The 16,146-nt window shown below is 47.5% G+C and overlaps 1 protein-coding gene across 3 annotated transcripts in view; it reads left to right on the top strand.

The window, feature by feature from the left end:
* The window catches only part of YPEL1 (yippee like 1), a 32,743-nt gene that overhangs the window by 12,621 nt on the left and 3,976 nt on the right, over positions 1-16,146 (top strand). For 2 of the 3 annotated variants that reach the window (XM_002743571.7, XM_054245452.2), the window contains 3 exons: positions 9,436-9,716; positions 15,034-15,077; positions 15,429-15,537. In XM_002743571.7, the coding sequence (XP_002743617.1) occupies positions 9,600-9,716; positions 15,034-15,077; positions 15,429-15,537 (270 nt within the window). In that variant the 5' untranslated portion in view covers positions 9,436-9,599. Of the gene's footprint in view, positions 1-9,435; positions 9,717-14,573; positions 14,677-14,770; positions 15,078-15,428; positions 15,538-16,146 lie in introns of those variants that run through there. The other variant, XM_078335930.1, reaches the window with a different exon arrangement.

Below are 16,146 nucleotides of genomic sequence, written 5' to 3'. Positions count from 1 at the left end.
AAATTAGCTGGGCATGGTGGCACATGCCTGGAATCCCAGCTACTTAGGAGGCTGAGGCAGGAGAATTGCCTGAACCCAGGAGGCAGAGGTTGTGGTGAGCCGAGATCGCGCCGTTGCACTCCAGCCTGGGTAACGAGCGAAACTCCATCTCAAAAAAAAAAAAAAGAAAAAAAAGTTTCAGGTAAGGAAGATGAACAACAAACCCTAGAGGTCTGCTGTCAACATTGTCCCAAGAGGCTTTCATGTGCTGTCCATTTCACATGTGTTCAGGACAAACAGCAATAAAAAAGAAGTTGGGCCGGGCGCAGTGGCTCACGCCTGTAATCCCAACACTTTGGGGGGCCGAGGCAGGCGGATCACTTGAGGTCAGGAGTTCAACACCTGCCTAGCCAACATGGCAAAACCTCTTCTCTACTAAAAATATAAAAATCAGCTGGGCATGATGGCATGCGCCTGTTTACCCAACTACTCAACCTCCACCTCCCAGGTTCAAGCGATTCTCCTGCCTCAGCCTCCCAAAGTGTTGGGATTACAGGCGTGAGCCACCGCGCCCAGCCGATATTACTTATTTTAAAATGACGAACAAAATGAAGGGCGGTTTCTGTAGTTCTCTACTTGAGTCACTTGGAGTAGAGATTCTGAATGCTAGAGACCTGAATACCCAGTTTGTGAATAACTGGCCTGTCTCTCTCAACTGCTTCACTTCGTATTCTTAGCATCTTTGTTAAAGGGCAGTCCGGGGAAAGGAAAAGAGAGAAACAAGTTTATTAAATAAAGTCTCATTTTAATAAAAAGAGAAAAACTTAGGTGAAAACATCACAAAGATTCCACATGAGGTCAGTAAGAAGCGAAGTCAGAACACTTCCTTCCACTAATTGGTGGAACGTGTGGATTTGAATACGCTCCTGACAAGCTCTCACAATGATGTCCTCATGTGCCGTGTGGGACGTGTGCAAGTTTCATGGAAGTGATGACAGGGTTCAGATTCAGGGAGGGCCCAGTAGTTCAGGCAAAGATACGATCTAATAAAATGTACCATTTTAGGCCGGGAGTGGTGGCTCATGCCTATAATCCCAGCACTTTGGGAGGCCAAAGCGGGTGGATCACGAGGTCAAGAGATCGAGACCATCCTGGTCAACAAGGTGAAACCCCGTCTCTACTAAAAATACAAAAATTAGCTGGGCATGGTGGTATGCGCCTGTAGTCCCAGCTACTCAGGAGGCTGAGGCAGGAGAATTGCTTGAACCCAGGAAACAGAGGTTGCGGTGAGCTGAGATCGTGCCATTGCACTCCAGCCTGGGTAACAAGAGCGAAACTCTGTCCCAAAAAAAAAAAAAAAAAAAGTACCGGATTAATGCTAAATGTGAGGTCTTGTCCTTGATTCTAAGAAACCCCGGGGACAATTTCACGATTGGCATGGGATAACTTCATAGCAGCTGACAGGAAAAAGAGTTTAAGGGTTTAGGGAATCACCCATCGGGAATATCCGGTATAGGCAGACTTTTCCAGAAATTCTGTAACATAATATTGGAGAAGGAAATGGACTTCATTTTAGAAGATGGCGTGTTGTGTTTATGTATGTATATACATGTGTATACCTTTGTACAGAAATTTTCTTCACAAAATTCCTGCTAGATGGTCATCTCTGTTGAGAAATGTGATTAACTGTTGACTTTGTTGATGCACTGAGACCCAGCTTGGTTTCTCTCCTGCAGATGTGCAGTGGCCCAGCAATATTTCCCTGGGAAACCCTCTGTGCTGTCCGGCCCTCTGCGGGCTGTTTCTGGCTCTTTCATGTTGCATCGACCTGTTTTCCTATCTTGTGCCGGTCCCACTCTGTTTCTTTTTTCTCTTTTCTTTTCTTCCTTTTTTTAAAAAAAAAAACAAACGAGGTTTCACCATGTTGGTCAGGCTGGTCCTGAACTCCTGACCTCAGGTGATCCACCTGCCTTGGCCTCCAGAGTGCTTGAATCACAGGCATGAGCCACCGCACCCGGCTTTCCTTTTCTTTTTTTTTTTTTGTGAGACAGGGTCTCACTCTTACCCAGGCTGAGTACAATGGCACAATCTCTGCTCATTGCAGCCTCAACCTCCTGGGCTCAAGCAATCCTCCCACCTCAGCCTCCTGAGTAGCTGGGACCACACTTGGCTAATTTAAAAAAAAAAACTTTTTTTTTTTGGTGGGGGGTAGAGACAGGGTCTCGCTGTTGCCCAGGCTGGTCTTGAACTCCTGGGCTCAAGCAATCCTCTTTGGCCTCCCAAAGTGCTGAGATGCCAGGTGTGAGCCACTATGTCCAGCCTTTGCCCCACTTCTTGGAAGATACTTTCACTCATTGTAAAATCTGGGATATCAGTCATTATCGTTCAGAATCATAGTAGTCCCTTTATCTGCTGCCTTTTGGGTTCTGTTTTTCCCGGTCATTTTTCCTCCCTCTGGACACTTGGAAGACTTCTTCCCCTTTATCTTTGGTGTTGTGCAGTTTCATTATTATTTCTCCAGCTGTGGCTGTATTCTTATTCCTGCTTAGGATTGTTGGGCTTTTGAAGTCTGTGGATTAGTAGCTTTCTTTAGTTCCGGAGAAACCTCAATCATCAGTTCTTCACAAAGTGCCTCTACCCCACTTTCCTCTTGCCTCCACCTTCTGAAATCCAAACACATGTCCTCTTTCGCTGCTTCAAGTCTCTAAGACTCATATTTTCCAGCTTTCACACTTTTTTATTCAGCATAGTTCATTCTGACATATATTCAGTGTACGTATTCTCTTTTTATTCTTATTGCTGTTAAACCCATTGAGCTTAATGCTGCTTATTTCTAGAATTTCTGCTCCTGTTTTTCTGCAGGGTCATTTTTTTTTTTCTCGATTGCTATTTGTGACATACAGTTTCCAGCTGATGGGTTCCCTCTGTGTATATGAGGAGTCTCACAGTTTGCCTCAGGTCAGATGCTGAGTCTCTGCTGCTGGCCTTTTCTGTCCTTGCTCATGGGGCACTGTTTCCATGAATTCGTGGTTACTTTGTACTGTGTTACTTGTTGCCCTGGAAAAGTGACTTGAGGGATTTTTTCAGATCTAGGATAAAGATACCTCCTCCAAACTAGGTTTACACTTCCTTCTGCCAGGTACCTCAGGACACTGTCAGCCTAAAGCCATTTTAAACTAAATCCATCAACTGTGAGTTTTTGGAATCTTCTCATTCGTGTGAATTTGGGCCATAAGTCCTGTGAGGGCTGTCCTGTGATCACTGCTCTGTGGGGTGGGGACCAGCCTTGGACTTCTCATCAGAAGCCTGGGTTGGCTGGATTGGGGCAGATGTTTTCAAGGCGAGAGCGGCTTAGCTCACCCCTCCGGTTTCTGCTTTCCCCAGGCGGTGCATGGCGGTTCCTCACTGTCTTGGCAGTCCCTGGATGCCTTCAAGAAAACATCCTTTGATTTTGTCAGCATTTTTGGTCCTTTTCAGTGGGAGGGTTAGTCCAAGTATTTGGCTTATCATAGTTTTACAAAAAGTTGGTTTCTATGAAATCTTAAGTCACCTTTTTTCAAAAAATGCACCTTTTAGGTTGGGTACAGTGGCTCACACCTGTAATCCCAGCACTTTGGGAGGCTGAGGCGGGTAGATCACTTGAGGTCAGGAGTTTGAGACCAGCATGGCCAACATGGTGAAACCCTGTCTCTACTACAAATACAAAAATTAGTCACGCATGGTGGTGCATGCCGGTAGTTCCAGCTACTCGGGAGGCAGAAGAATCACTTGAACCTGGGACGCAGAGGTTGCAGTGAGTGGAGATGGCACCACTGCACTCCAGCCTGGGCGACGAGTGACTCCGTCTCAAATATATACATAAATAAATAAAAATTATAAATGTGCCTTTTGGTGGGGTACAGTGGCTCATACCTGTAATCCCAGCACTTTGGGAGGCCAAGGTGGGTGGATCATGAGGTCAGGAGATGGATCATCGTGGCCAACGTGGTGAAACACCATCTCTACTAAAAATACAAAAAAAAATTAGCTGGGTGTGGTGGTGTATGCCTGTAATCCCAGCTACGTGGAAGCTGAGGCAGGAGAATGGCTTGAACCGGGAGTCAAAGGCCGCAGTGGGTTGAGATCGTGTCACTGCACTCCAGCCTGGTGACAGAGTGAGACTCAATCTAAAAAAAAAATACCTTGGCCAGGCGCGGTGGCTCACGCCTATAATCCCAGCACCTTGGGAGGCCGAGGTGAGTGGATCACGAGGTCAAGAGATCGAGACCATCCTGGTCAACAAGGTGAAACCCCATCTCTACTAAAAATACAAAAATTAGCTGGGCATGGTGGCGCGTGCCTGTAGTCCCAGCTACTCAGGAGGCTGACGCAGGAAAATTGCTTGAACCCAGGAGGCGGAGGTTGCAGTGAGCCGAGATCGTGCCATTGCACTCCAGCCTGGGTAACGAGCGAAACTCCATCTAAAAAAACAAACAAACAAAAATACCTTTTATCTTTATTTGAACTATAGTAGTAAGCAGCATGTTGATAGATTTTTTTTGTCTAGTTAATACTTTCAGAGAATTTGAAACCCATTAATCCACACATGTATGCATATGTGTGTGTGTGTGTATGGAATACATATGTACATGGATTTATCCATATACTATAGTTTCCTGAAGTTTACATTACAGGCACAGTCATGTCCACATTCCGGTAATGCTATAATTTCATGACCCAACCATACAAGGTACCCACCTGTACAGTCCGGTTGAAGCAAATTAAAGCCACAATGACATGCTGCTGCCTTATGACTGCCAGGCGGCAGAAATGTTAAAATTTGACCATATCAGGTTGGTGGGATAAAGGTCAGCAGGGACTCATGTTTGTTGCTGGCAGAATGGCCTTGTCACCAGCACCTTGGAGGGTGCTGCCGCGTGCACAGGCATCTGCTCCTGGGATCGTTCCAATGAAATGCCTGCCCGTGCAGCTCGGGAGAGGCGACAGTGACAGCAGCACCGTTTATTAGCCAGTTCAGGAGCCGATACATGACCACACCCCATCTGTGGCTCCATGCCGTGTACCTGACAGGACACCAGGTGAAGGGAGCCCAGCCACACATGGAGACAGAGGCAGACTTTGCTGCACATCAGCAGAGAAGTCTCACAACATCGCTGGTGTAAAGTTCTAAACTCGGAACATGCAGCCGTGTGGCTCAGGGCTGCAGACATGGGCACAGCCATCAGGACAAGCAAAGACCAAGAAACACCAAGTCTGAATTAGGCAGTGTCTCAGGCCAGGGCACTGAGGAAGGGCACCGCAGCCCCATGGTGACCCGGTCCCAGTTCCATCCTGGGTGGTGGCCGCAGAGCATTTGTATCTTCCGTTCACATGATCACAAACATGGCATTCTGCCCATGCACATCTTCAGCCCAGTGTGAGCAAGTGACCCTCTAATGCAGCTGTGCCTGTGCAAGTGGGGGGCCTGGCGAGGCTGTGCTGGACCCAGAAGGACGCTGTCCTGGGTGTCATCTCAGGGAAGGGCATGGGACAGGCTGCTGCTGAAGCAGAGGTTGCATGGGGTTCAGGGGTGGGGGTGTGTGCCTCCCAGGAGGAGCAGGTTCAAGGAACTGCTAGCACTTGGCTCTTCCCCGCCCCGTGCTCTTGAACTTAGGGAAACTCTTGCTCTTCTGTTTGGCCTGAAAGAAACTCCTCATGTGCCTGACTCTCCTGCAGGCCGCCTGTCATGGGCCAAGTGAGCAGTGAGATTGGGGTGGTGCTACCAGGAAAACTCGGTGCGCGCCCCTGGGGCCAATGATGGCAGCAGCCGTCATGGACTTACCTCCTTTTGTTAATGAGAACTTAGAGATGTAAAAATGACATATTCTTTAAAATAATTGTGGTAAATACATTTTAAAATGATTGTGGTAAATACATATAACTCTTACTGTCTGTTTTTTTTTTTTTTTTTTTTTAGATGGAGTTTCGCTCTTGTTACCCAGGCTGGAGTGCAACGGCGCAATCTCGGCTCACCGCAACCTCCACCTCCTGGGTTCAGGCAATTCTCCTGCCTCAGCCTCCTGAGTAGCTGGGATTCCAGGCACACGCCATCATGCCCAGCTAATTTTTTGTATTTTTAGTAGAGACGGGGTTTCACCATGTTGACCAGGATGGTCTCGATCTCTTGACCTCGTGATCCACCCACCTCGGCCTCCCAAAGTGCTGGGATTACACGCGTGAGCCACCGCACCCAGCCCATACCTCTTACTGCCTTAACCATTTCTAAGTGTACAATTCAGTGACATTAAATATATTCACATTTTTGTGCAGCCATCACCACCAATCTCCAGGACTCTTCATCTTAAAAAAACCGAAATGCTGCACCCATTAAGCGGTAACTCCACCTGCCCCTGGCAGCTCTTTCTGTCTCTGAATCTCACTGCTCTAAGTACCTCATACAAAATTTGTCCTTGGTGACTGGCTTATTTCACTGAGCATAGTGTCCTTAGGGTTCCTCCATGAGGGTCCCTTCCTTTTAAAGGCTGGATAACATCCCACTGTTTGCAGACGCCACATTTTGATGAGAATGCCGGTCTGTGGAAGGACGCTCAGTTGCTTCCACCTCATGGCTGTTGTGAATAGTGCTGCTGTGAGCATGAGTGTGCAGACATGGCTTTGAGACCCATTTTCAGTTCTTGTGGATTTACACCCAGCAGTGGAATTGCTGGAGCCCATGGTAATTCTGTTTCATATTTTGAGGAATTACGTACTGTTTCCCATAGTGCCTCCAACATTTTACATTTTTACCCACAATGCATGAGGTTCCAGTTCCTCTCCATCCTCACCAATGCTTATTTTTGTGCTCCCTGTGTGTGTGTGTGTGTGTGTGTGTGTGTGTGTGTGTGTGTGTGTGTATAGTAGCTTGCCTAGAGGATGTGCAGTGGTGTCTCAGTGTGGTCCTTGTCTGCCTCCCTCAGGATCAGTGATGAGGATCTTTTCACATGCTTTTTGGCCATTTGTACATGTTCTTCGGAGAAGTGTTTACATAAGTCCTTGTCCGTTTTTGATCAGATTGTTTTGGGGCTTTTTTTGTTGAGTTGTAGGAGTTTCTTAAATATATTCTAATAACTATATAGAATGTAGATTTATAGGTCCTTTGTCCATTTTTAAATCAGATTGTGGGTTTTTTTTTTTTTTGCTGAGTTGTGGGAGTTTTTTTAAAAAACATATTCTAATAATTAGAATATATATATACAATATAGATATATAGGTCCTTTGTGCATTTCCTTTATTTTTTTTTTGAGATGGAGTCTCACTCTGTCGCCCAGGCTGGAGTGCAGTGGTGCGATCTCGGCTCACTGCAACCTCTGCCTCCTGGATTTAAGCGATTCTTCTGCCTCATCCTCCTGCGTAGCTGGGATTACAGGCTCCTGCCACCACTCCCGGCTAATTTTTGTATTTTTAGTAGAGATGGGGTTTCACCATGTTGACCAGGCTGGTCTCGAACTCCTGACCTCAAGTGGTCCACTGTCTCAGCCTCCCAAAGTGCTGGGATTACAGGCATGAGCCACCGTGCCTAGCCCTTTGTCCAGTTTTTAACCAGATTGTTTAAAAAAATTTTTTTTTGCTGAGTTGGAGTTTTTTTTTTTTTACATATTCCAATAACTAGAATATATAGATAATATATAGAGAATATATATAGGGAGAATATAGAATATATGTATTCTAAATATTAACATCTTATCAGGTATATGATTTAAAAATGTTTTCCCTCATTCTCTGGGTTGCCTCTGTTGATAGTATCCTTTGAAGCACAAAAGATTTCTTTCTTCATTTAGAGACAGGGTTTCACTGTTGCTCAGACTGGAGTGCAGTGGACGATCTTGGCTCACTGCAGCCTCAACTTCCCAGCCTCAAGCCATCCTCCCACTTCAGCCTCCCGAGTAGCTGGGACCACAGGCACAGCCACCACACCCAGCTAGTTTTTTGTATTTTTAGTTGAGATGCGGTATTGCTTCATTGCCCAGGCTGGTTTTGAGCTCCTGGATTCAAGTGATCTGCCCACCTCAGCCTCTCAAAGTGCTGGGACCACAGGCGTGGGCCATGGCACTGAGCCAAAGGTTTTTCATTTTCATGAAGTCTGATCTGTCTTTTGCTGTCCATGCTTTTGGTGTCATATCCAAGGGATCATTGCCAAATCCAGTGTCATGCAGCTTTTCCTGTTTCCTTCTAAGAGTTTTATGGTCTTAACTCTCACATTTCAGTCCTTTATTTCGAGTTAATTTGTAGATGGTGTTAGGTAAAGGTCCAACTTTATGTTTTTGCAGGTGGGTATCCAGTTGTGGCACAATTTGTTGAAAGACTGTCCTCTCCCCATTTAGTAGTCTTGACACCCTTGTTGAAGATCATTTTGACCATTTATTTCAGGACTGAAATTTCTTAAAGATTAAATAATACTGGATCTATCACCCATACTCCTCAATGTCCTGGTGCTCTACGTGGTGACTTCCAGGATTCGGGGCGGGGTGCACCCCGCCCCGTCACGGGGCCCACTCAGCAGGAGTCTTGTTTCCGCTTCTTTCAAGTTTCCCGAAGCCAAACCTGGTGTAAGAATTTGAACCAATGTTTTTCTCAAATTATTTGCATATAAAAGTTGTTCGCTTTTCCACTTCCAACTGAGGGGTCAGTGTTCATTTTGTCTACAACTGATACTAAAGAGTTAGATCTTGTCCGGGCGCAGTGGGACTTGTAATGCCAGCACTTTGGGAAGCCGAGGCGAGTGGATCCCCTGAGGTCAGGAGTTCAAGACCAGCCTGGCTAACATGGTGAAACCCCATCTATACTAAAAAATAAAAAATTAGCCAGGCGTGGTGGCGTGTGCCCATAATCCCAGCTACTCAGGAGGCTAAGGCAGGAGAATCGCTTGAACCTGGGAGGCAGAGGCTGCAGTGAGCTAAGATCATGCCACTGCATTCCAGCCTGGGCAACAGAATGAGACTCCATCTCAAAAAAAATAAAATGCCAGATGCGGTGGTTCATGCCTGTAATCCCAGCACTTTGGGAGGCTGAGGCGGGCAGATCATGAGGTCAAAAGATCAAGACCATCACTTAGAGATGGCATGAGTATGAAAAAAATATAATTAAATTAAAAAAAAAAAAGAGATCAAGACCATCTTGGCTGACATGGTGAAACCCCATATCTACTAAAATACAAAAATTAGCTGGGCATGAAGGCACATTCTACTCAGGAGGCTGAGGTGGGACAATCACTTGAACCCGGGAGGCGGAGGTTGCAGTGAGCTGAGATCATGCCACTGCACTCCAGCCTGGTGACAGAACGAGACTCTGTTTCCAAAAAAAAAAGAAAAATATCTTTTAACTTCTAGTCCTGCCACCCTCTGCATGTTCTTCCCACAGGTACCTCCTTCACATGTGCGTTCTCTCTGTAACCCACCACTTTGTCTGATTGGTTGGCAGGTTCCATTTTTCTCTTGTCCCAGCTGTGTGGACAGTGCCACACGCCCTCCTGGACAACAACGGCTCTTGCGTGCATTTTCCAGTGTTTCTTTTGTCAGAGAGGCCAGCAGAGCCGCGGTTCTTCCAGAACCAGCCCTGAGCTGAGTGAGGAGCACCCGGGAGAGATGGTGAAGATGACAAAGTCCAAAACTTTCCAAGCGTATCTGCCGAACTGTCACCGAACGTACAGCTGCATCCACTGCAGAGCACACCTGGCCAATCATGACGAGCTCATCTCCAAGGCAAGTGACATGCCAAAAAACTGATGGCACAGGCTGGGCGCAGTGGCTCATGCCTATAATCCCAGCACTTTGGGAGGCTGAGGCAGGCGGATCATGAGGTCAGGAGTTCAAAACCAGCCTTACCAACATGATGAAACCCTGTCTCTACTAAAAATTAAAAAAAAAGTCAGCCAGGCCTGGTGGCATGCGCTTCTAATCCCAGCTACTCAGGAGGCTGAAGCCGGAGAATTGCTTGAACCCAGCAGGCTGAGGTTGCAGTGAGCTGAGATCACACCACTACACTCCAGCCTGGGTGACAGAGCAAGACTTTCTCAAAAAAAAAAAAAAAAAAATTGATGGCGCAATGATTGTCATTGTGGTACCTACTTAGTGGATGAATATAAGCATTACATGACCCCCTGAGTCTCCTGTGTCCTGAAAGTGTAGAGCCTTCAAGGCAGCATTGGGGAGCGTTTTGTGCATTAATTGTGGCTACACCATGATCACAGATGTGGTCCCGGCATCGGTGGATGGGTTTCCAGGGCCAGGCAGCTGGGACTCCCAGGAATTAGGAATTAGGACTCCCAAGATGAATCACTTGTTTCTCAGGGCAGAAAACCAGAGAGGACTGAGTGAGCAAAAGTTGAGTCTAGAAAAATCTGTGGAAATCATTTAATAATAAGGGTATAAAGAAATTTTTAAAACTCAGCATGGTTAAGAAAAGGGGTTGCTCAAGAAAATGCCCGAGAGGGTGTGGCTGCGTCGGCTAGGTCTGTGGGAAGCTGGGTGAGGCTCTGGCTGGTCTGTGACACATGAGCAGTCTTGAAGATAGAAATAAGATCCCCCAACCCCTCCTTACTGTACTGGGCTCCTCATTAGCAGTGTCAAACAGCTGAGAATATTTAAACAGGCCAAACATCACGGAGGAGCTGATGCTCACTCAGGCAGTGACTGTTCTCCACTGATCCTTAGGTCCTGGCCTTCCCCCATCCTCACAGGTCATGATCTCACCCATTCTCAGTCATGACCTCCCCTCACCCTCAGGTCACCATCTCCCCCCATCCTCACAGGTCATGACCCCCTACTCATCCTCCTGGGGCATATGAACCTGCTGCTACTTTGGAAACAGAATTTGTCAGGAAGTTTTGTTTTCTTCTTTTCAGGAAACTTCTTTTTTTAATAAGTATTTTATTTACTTTTTTTTTTTGGAGAGACAGGGTTTTACCATGTTGCCCAGGCTGGTCTTACACTCCTGGCCTCAAGTAATCCTCCTGCCTGTCAGGAAGTTTTGTTTTCTTCTTTTCAGGAAACTTCTTTTTTTAATAAGTATTTTATTTACTTTTTTTTTTTGGAGAGACAGGGTTTTACCATGTTGCCCAGGCTGGTCTTACACTCCTGGCCTCAAGTAATCCTCCTGCCTTGGCCTCCCAAAGTGCTGGGATTATAGGTGTGAGCCACCAATCTCGGCCAGGAATTTCTTAGGTTTCCTGTTTAACTCACTGAGAAGAACACTTACCTGCTTGTAGTTTTGCTAGGTAATAGTAAGAGGCTCCTTGTTTCTGTTCATCATCTGAGATCAAAACTGTTAAACGAGGCAGAGTTTCTGCCCTCTCACTGCCCCTGGGCTCCTGTGTGCACTGGGAAGTGTGAGGTGAGAAGTGGAGGGAGCCAGGCACCCTGTTTCTTCAGTGTTTTCTGAGGCAGACTCTGAGGTGGTGAGAAGCGGAGCTGCTCTGGGCCTGCAGGTAGGGGCAGTGAAGCTTGTGGCCGTGGGGAGCCTGGTGACACCTGTGTGTTGGCCATGACCTAAGCAGGTCAGTACCTGAGTACTGAGCAGGTGGTCAGTGTCGGCCCCATGCATGGTTTTGTTTCGGAAGGATGCCAGGTGTGTTCATCACTATGTGGCCAGAAGGAATTTAAGATGCTTCTGTTGAAGAGCCTAGAGGTCACTGAGTTGTTTTAAAAATTGTATCAAGAGCAGAAGCCTAGCTGGGCATGGTGGCTCACCCCTGTAATCCCAGCACTTTGGAAGGCCAAGGCAGGTGATCACTTAAGGTCAGGAGTTCAAGATCAGCCTGACCAACATGGTGAAACACCATCTCTACTGAAAATACAAAAACAAATTAGCTGGGCATGGTGGCACATGCCTGTAATCCCAGCTATTCGAGAGGCTGAGACATTGTACTAGCTTGAATCTGGGAGGCAGAGGTTGCAATGAGCCGAGACCACACCACTACACTCCAGTCTGGGTGAGAGAGCGACACTGACTCCAAAAAAAAAAAAAGAGCAGAAGCCTGCTCAGAAGTCATTTGGTGCCAGATGAGCGCTCAGGATAAAAAAAAGTGCCAAGAACTAAGTTCTCCGAGTGCTCAGGCTGCCAGGAGGGATTGGACCTCATGCCTCTGCAGGCGATGGGCTAGGCAAGGTGGCAAGATAACGTCTAGAGGAAGCTCTTCTCCCTGCCTTGGTGATTCTTTCAAGGATTCACTGAGACCATGAGAATAGCTGCCACACAGAACAGAATCCAGTACTTGTGAGGTAAGAGGCACTGTCTCTACAGCCTCTTAAGTCCATATTTGTCACTAACAAAGGACCCCCTGGCTTGAGGGAGCCTGTTCTTGCTGTAGGCAGCTCTGGTTACTAGAAGGCGCCATCTAGTTAGCAAATTCTGATGTGGTCCAAATCTGCCACACCACCTGTTTAATGTAAAGTTTTAATAGATCACAGCTGTGCTCATCTGTTTACAGAGCAATTAGAACAGGGTCCATATGTCCCCCAAAGCCTAAACTACTTATCTCCTGGCGCTACTTTACAGAAGGAGTTTGCTGGCCTCAACTCTGATAAGACAGCTCTGAATCTGAATCCCAGAACTGCTCCTGTCTCTGAGCCAAACCCTATTTAAAAATAAGGACTTTCAGTAGGTGAGACTTAGGAAATCCAGTCTAGAAAACTGAAGACTGATAAGGATGTGGGAAAAGTCTATAAGGTGATTATTCGACTGAATATAGAATAATATTCCTAATCCTAGAAAGCCACTTAAGGGAATACTTGTTTTTAAGCCTGTGTGCTTGAAGCACAAGTTTATTTCATGCTCAGTGAAATAAGTGAGATGTCTACCAAGGATAACTGGGGGCTCTGCTTTTTTTTTTTTTTTTTTGCTGCTGTTGTTTTTGAGACGGAGTCTCGCTCTGTCGCTCAGACTGAAGTGCAGTGGTACCAGCTCTGTTCACTGCAACCTCTGCCCCCTGGGTTCAAGCAATTCTTCTGCCTCAGCCTCCTGAGTAGTTGGGATTACAGGTGCCCACCACCACACTCGGCTAATATTTGTATTTTTAGTAGAGACAGGGTTTCATCATGTTGGCCAGGCTGGTCTTGAGCTCCTGACCTCAAGTGATCTGCCCACCTCAGCTTCCCCAAGTGCTGGGATTACAGGTGTGAGCCACCACACCCAGGCTGTTTCTATTTTTTAGAGGCAGGGTCTTGCTCTGCTCCCAGGCTGGAGTGCGATTGTGCAATCACGGCTTTCCGAACTCCTGAGCTCAGGCAGTCCTCCTGCCTCAGCCCATTTTTGCTGCTGTTTTTTGGTTTTCTAATTATGAACACTGTAACCTGTGGCCATTCTTGTCACATTTCATTATATACTCAGGCTAGTTTATTGTTTACAGTAAATTCTTAGAAGTGGGACTGCTGGGTCCTATAGTATGTGCCCTTTACATTTTGATATTATCAAATCATGGTTCAGTCAACATTCGTCACAGCCCTTTGCCTTTGTGCTAAGGTTAGGCCAAAAACCCCAAAAAAGGGCCAGGCAAGGTGGTTAACACCAGCCAATACAAAACCATCTTTCTTTGTTTTATACAGAAATGTAGCTTTCCTCTTTTCTTTCCAGTGAAACTGAGATATGAAAATCTGCCAGTGTACACATCATGGATGACATACAGTTTCCTTCATGGGAGTGGTATTGAGTGAGCATCTCTTACCAAATGACCTAAGACATTTTTAAATGACAGCCTCCATTATAAAGTGTAATGGAAGCCAGGCTACGGGGGCTCACGCCTGTAGTCCCAACACTTTGGGAAGCCAATGTGGGCAGATCACTTGAGGCCAGGAGTTTGAGACCAGCCTGGCCAACATGGCAAAACCCTATCTCTAAAATATCCTATCTCTAAAAATACAAAAATTATCTGGGTGTGGTGGTGTGTGCCTGTAATCCGTTACTGGAGAGGCTGAGGCAGGAGAATCTCTTGAACCCAAAGGCAGAGGCTACAGTGAGTCCAGATGGTACCGTTGTACCCCAGCCTGGGTGACAGAGTAAGACTCCATCTCTTTTTTTTTTTATCCCCACCCCTACCTCCAAGACTCCATCTCAAAACAAGTAAAACCCTCAAAAATGTTTGATTTGGTTTGCATCTTTGATTATTATTGAGGTCAATTGAGACTCAAGACGGGTACTGAGCACAAGAGACGGGTACATGAGCTATTTCTGAGCTCATGATATTTTCCTGGTGAGATGTCACTGGAAGGGCCTTTCTCTAAGTGAGGGGCTATCTTGTGCCGTGACTTTTTTTTTTTTAGGACAGAATTTCACTCTTGTTGCCCATGCTGGAGTGCAGTGGTGCAGTCTTGGCTCACTGCAACCTCCTCTTCCTGGGTTCAAGTGATTCTCCTGTTTTAGCCGCCTAAGTAGCTAGGGTTACAGGTACCTGCCACCATGCCCGGCTAATTTTTGTATTTTTAGTAGAGATGGGGTTTTACCATGTTGGCTAGTCTGCTCTCGATCTAGGCAGGTGATCTGCCTGCCTTGGCCTCCCAAAGTGCTGGGATTACAGGCATGAGCCACTGTGCCTAGCCATGGCTATGACTTTTAAAACATTTCAGTGGGAAAGTATGGACACTTCCCCCTAATATCTGACAGTGACGCATCTGAACTGCTGCACAAGAGGCGGTGAGGAGAGCATTCTGAGGATCTGTGGGTTTTCAGGTAGAGAAAATCTTTTGTGATCCCCACTCAGAACCCTTATAATCAGGTAGAGCCGTGCAATCATTTAAAAGCTGATTTTGCCATGATTCCACAGTAATAGTCACTTGAAGAATGTTGATGCAGCAGAGTCAGCCACTTCCTGACCGCTACACTCAAAAACAGCTTGCAGCTTCGTTAAGTGGCTGTTATTATTACAAGTGGAATTCTGGAGGTGGATGCCAGTGTCTGCTCCCAGTGACCCATCCTGGTGCAGCTAACAGAACCCTGGTGGCGGGGCAGGGCTCCCCTGGCTCTGCACAGCACCTCTTCTTTCCAGAAAGCACTCACAGCCCATCTCACGGGGCTTTCTTCTTTCAGTCCTTTCAGGGGAGCCAGGGACGCGCCTACCTCTTCAATTCCGTGTGAGTATCCTGGCTCAGCCTGGGGGGGTGGCACAGGCCCTGGAACGGCCCGGATGGCACCTACAGAGTGCCCTGTGTAGAATCACCTGGGTCTTTCCGGGTCCTGAAAGCACCCACTGTCCCCCACCTGGGAGTTTCTGAAAGCTCGCTAATGATGGAAAGCCTGTTCCATCATTCTTTCCCAGTGGCGGGCAGGGCTGGGGGAGGTGCGGTGCTGCTCCCTGGCCAGTTCCCTGTTTTGGAGGAACTCCTAGGGGGACAGAGCAGGGCCTGCTGAGGTGGGGGGCCGGGGGTGGGGCCTGGCCAGGGGCGGGCCGGGCCTCCAGCGCGGTGGCCCCTCTGTCCCTGCAGGGTGAACGTGGGCTGCGGCCCCGCAGAAGAGAGGGTCCTTCTCACTGGGCTGCACGCAGTTGCCGACATCTACTGCGAGAACTGCAAGACCACGCTTGGGTGGAAATATGTGAGTGCCGCCGGCTCTAAGGGACATTTGTGCCACATGGGGACGTACCACTGTCCTAAAATCTCTCTTCCAGGCTCCACTGGCTGACCTTCGTGATTGAGTCCTCCCCTCCCCCAGGCCACCTCAGACTCCGTGGTTTTGACACTCTGGCTATCTGGTAGATGTTCCCATCCCCCTTCTTTTTTTGAGATGGTCTCCAAGTCCTACCTCAAGTGTCTCAGCCTCCCAAAGCGCCTGGCCCGCCTGCCTTTTTTGAAGGAGGCTTTCCCATTCTGGCTCTGGTCTTCGGATCCAGGCCACCTGCTCTCCCTCTTTCCTGAACTTCTGATCATCTCTGGTCTCCCATATTCCTTGTGAGCTGTGGAAGACCACAGTTCGTACCATGGAAACAGGCTCCATGAGATGGGCATGCATCCCAGCACTTCCCCATGGTCAGCCCCATACCCGTCTGTGGGCCCCACTTCCAGAAACCCCTGCCTTCCCTGCATGGCCACCACACTGCATTCCCTGCCACTGCTGCACCCAGTGCTTCCTGCTGGCACAGGCCCTCCTGTGTCTGCCACACCTGGGGCTGCCACTTGGGTAGGCAGGACCTATCTTTGTCATCTG

Source organism: Callithrix jacchus, chromosome 1 (assembly GCF_049354715.1).
Source record: "Callithrix jacchus isolate 240 chromosome 1, calJac240_pri, whole genome shotgun sequence".
NCBI classification, from domain to species: domain Eukaryota; kingdom Metazoa; phylum Chordata; class Mammalia; order Primates; family Cebidae; genus Callithrix; species Callithrix jacchus.
This window is presented reverse-complemented; position numbering and strand designations above follow the sequence as displayed.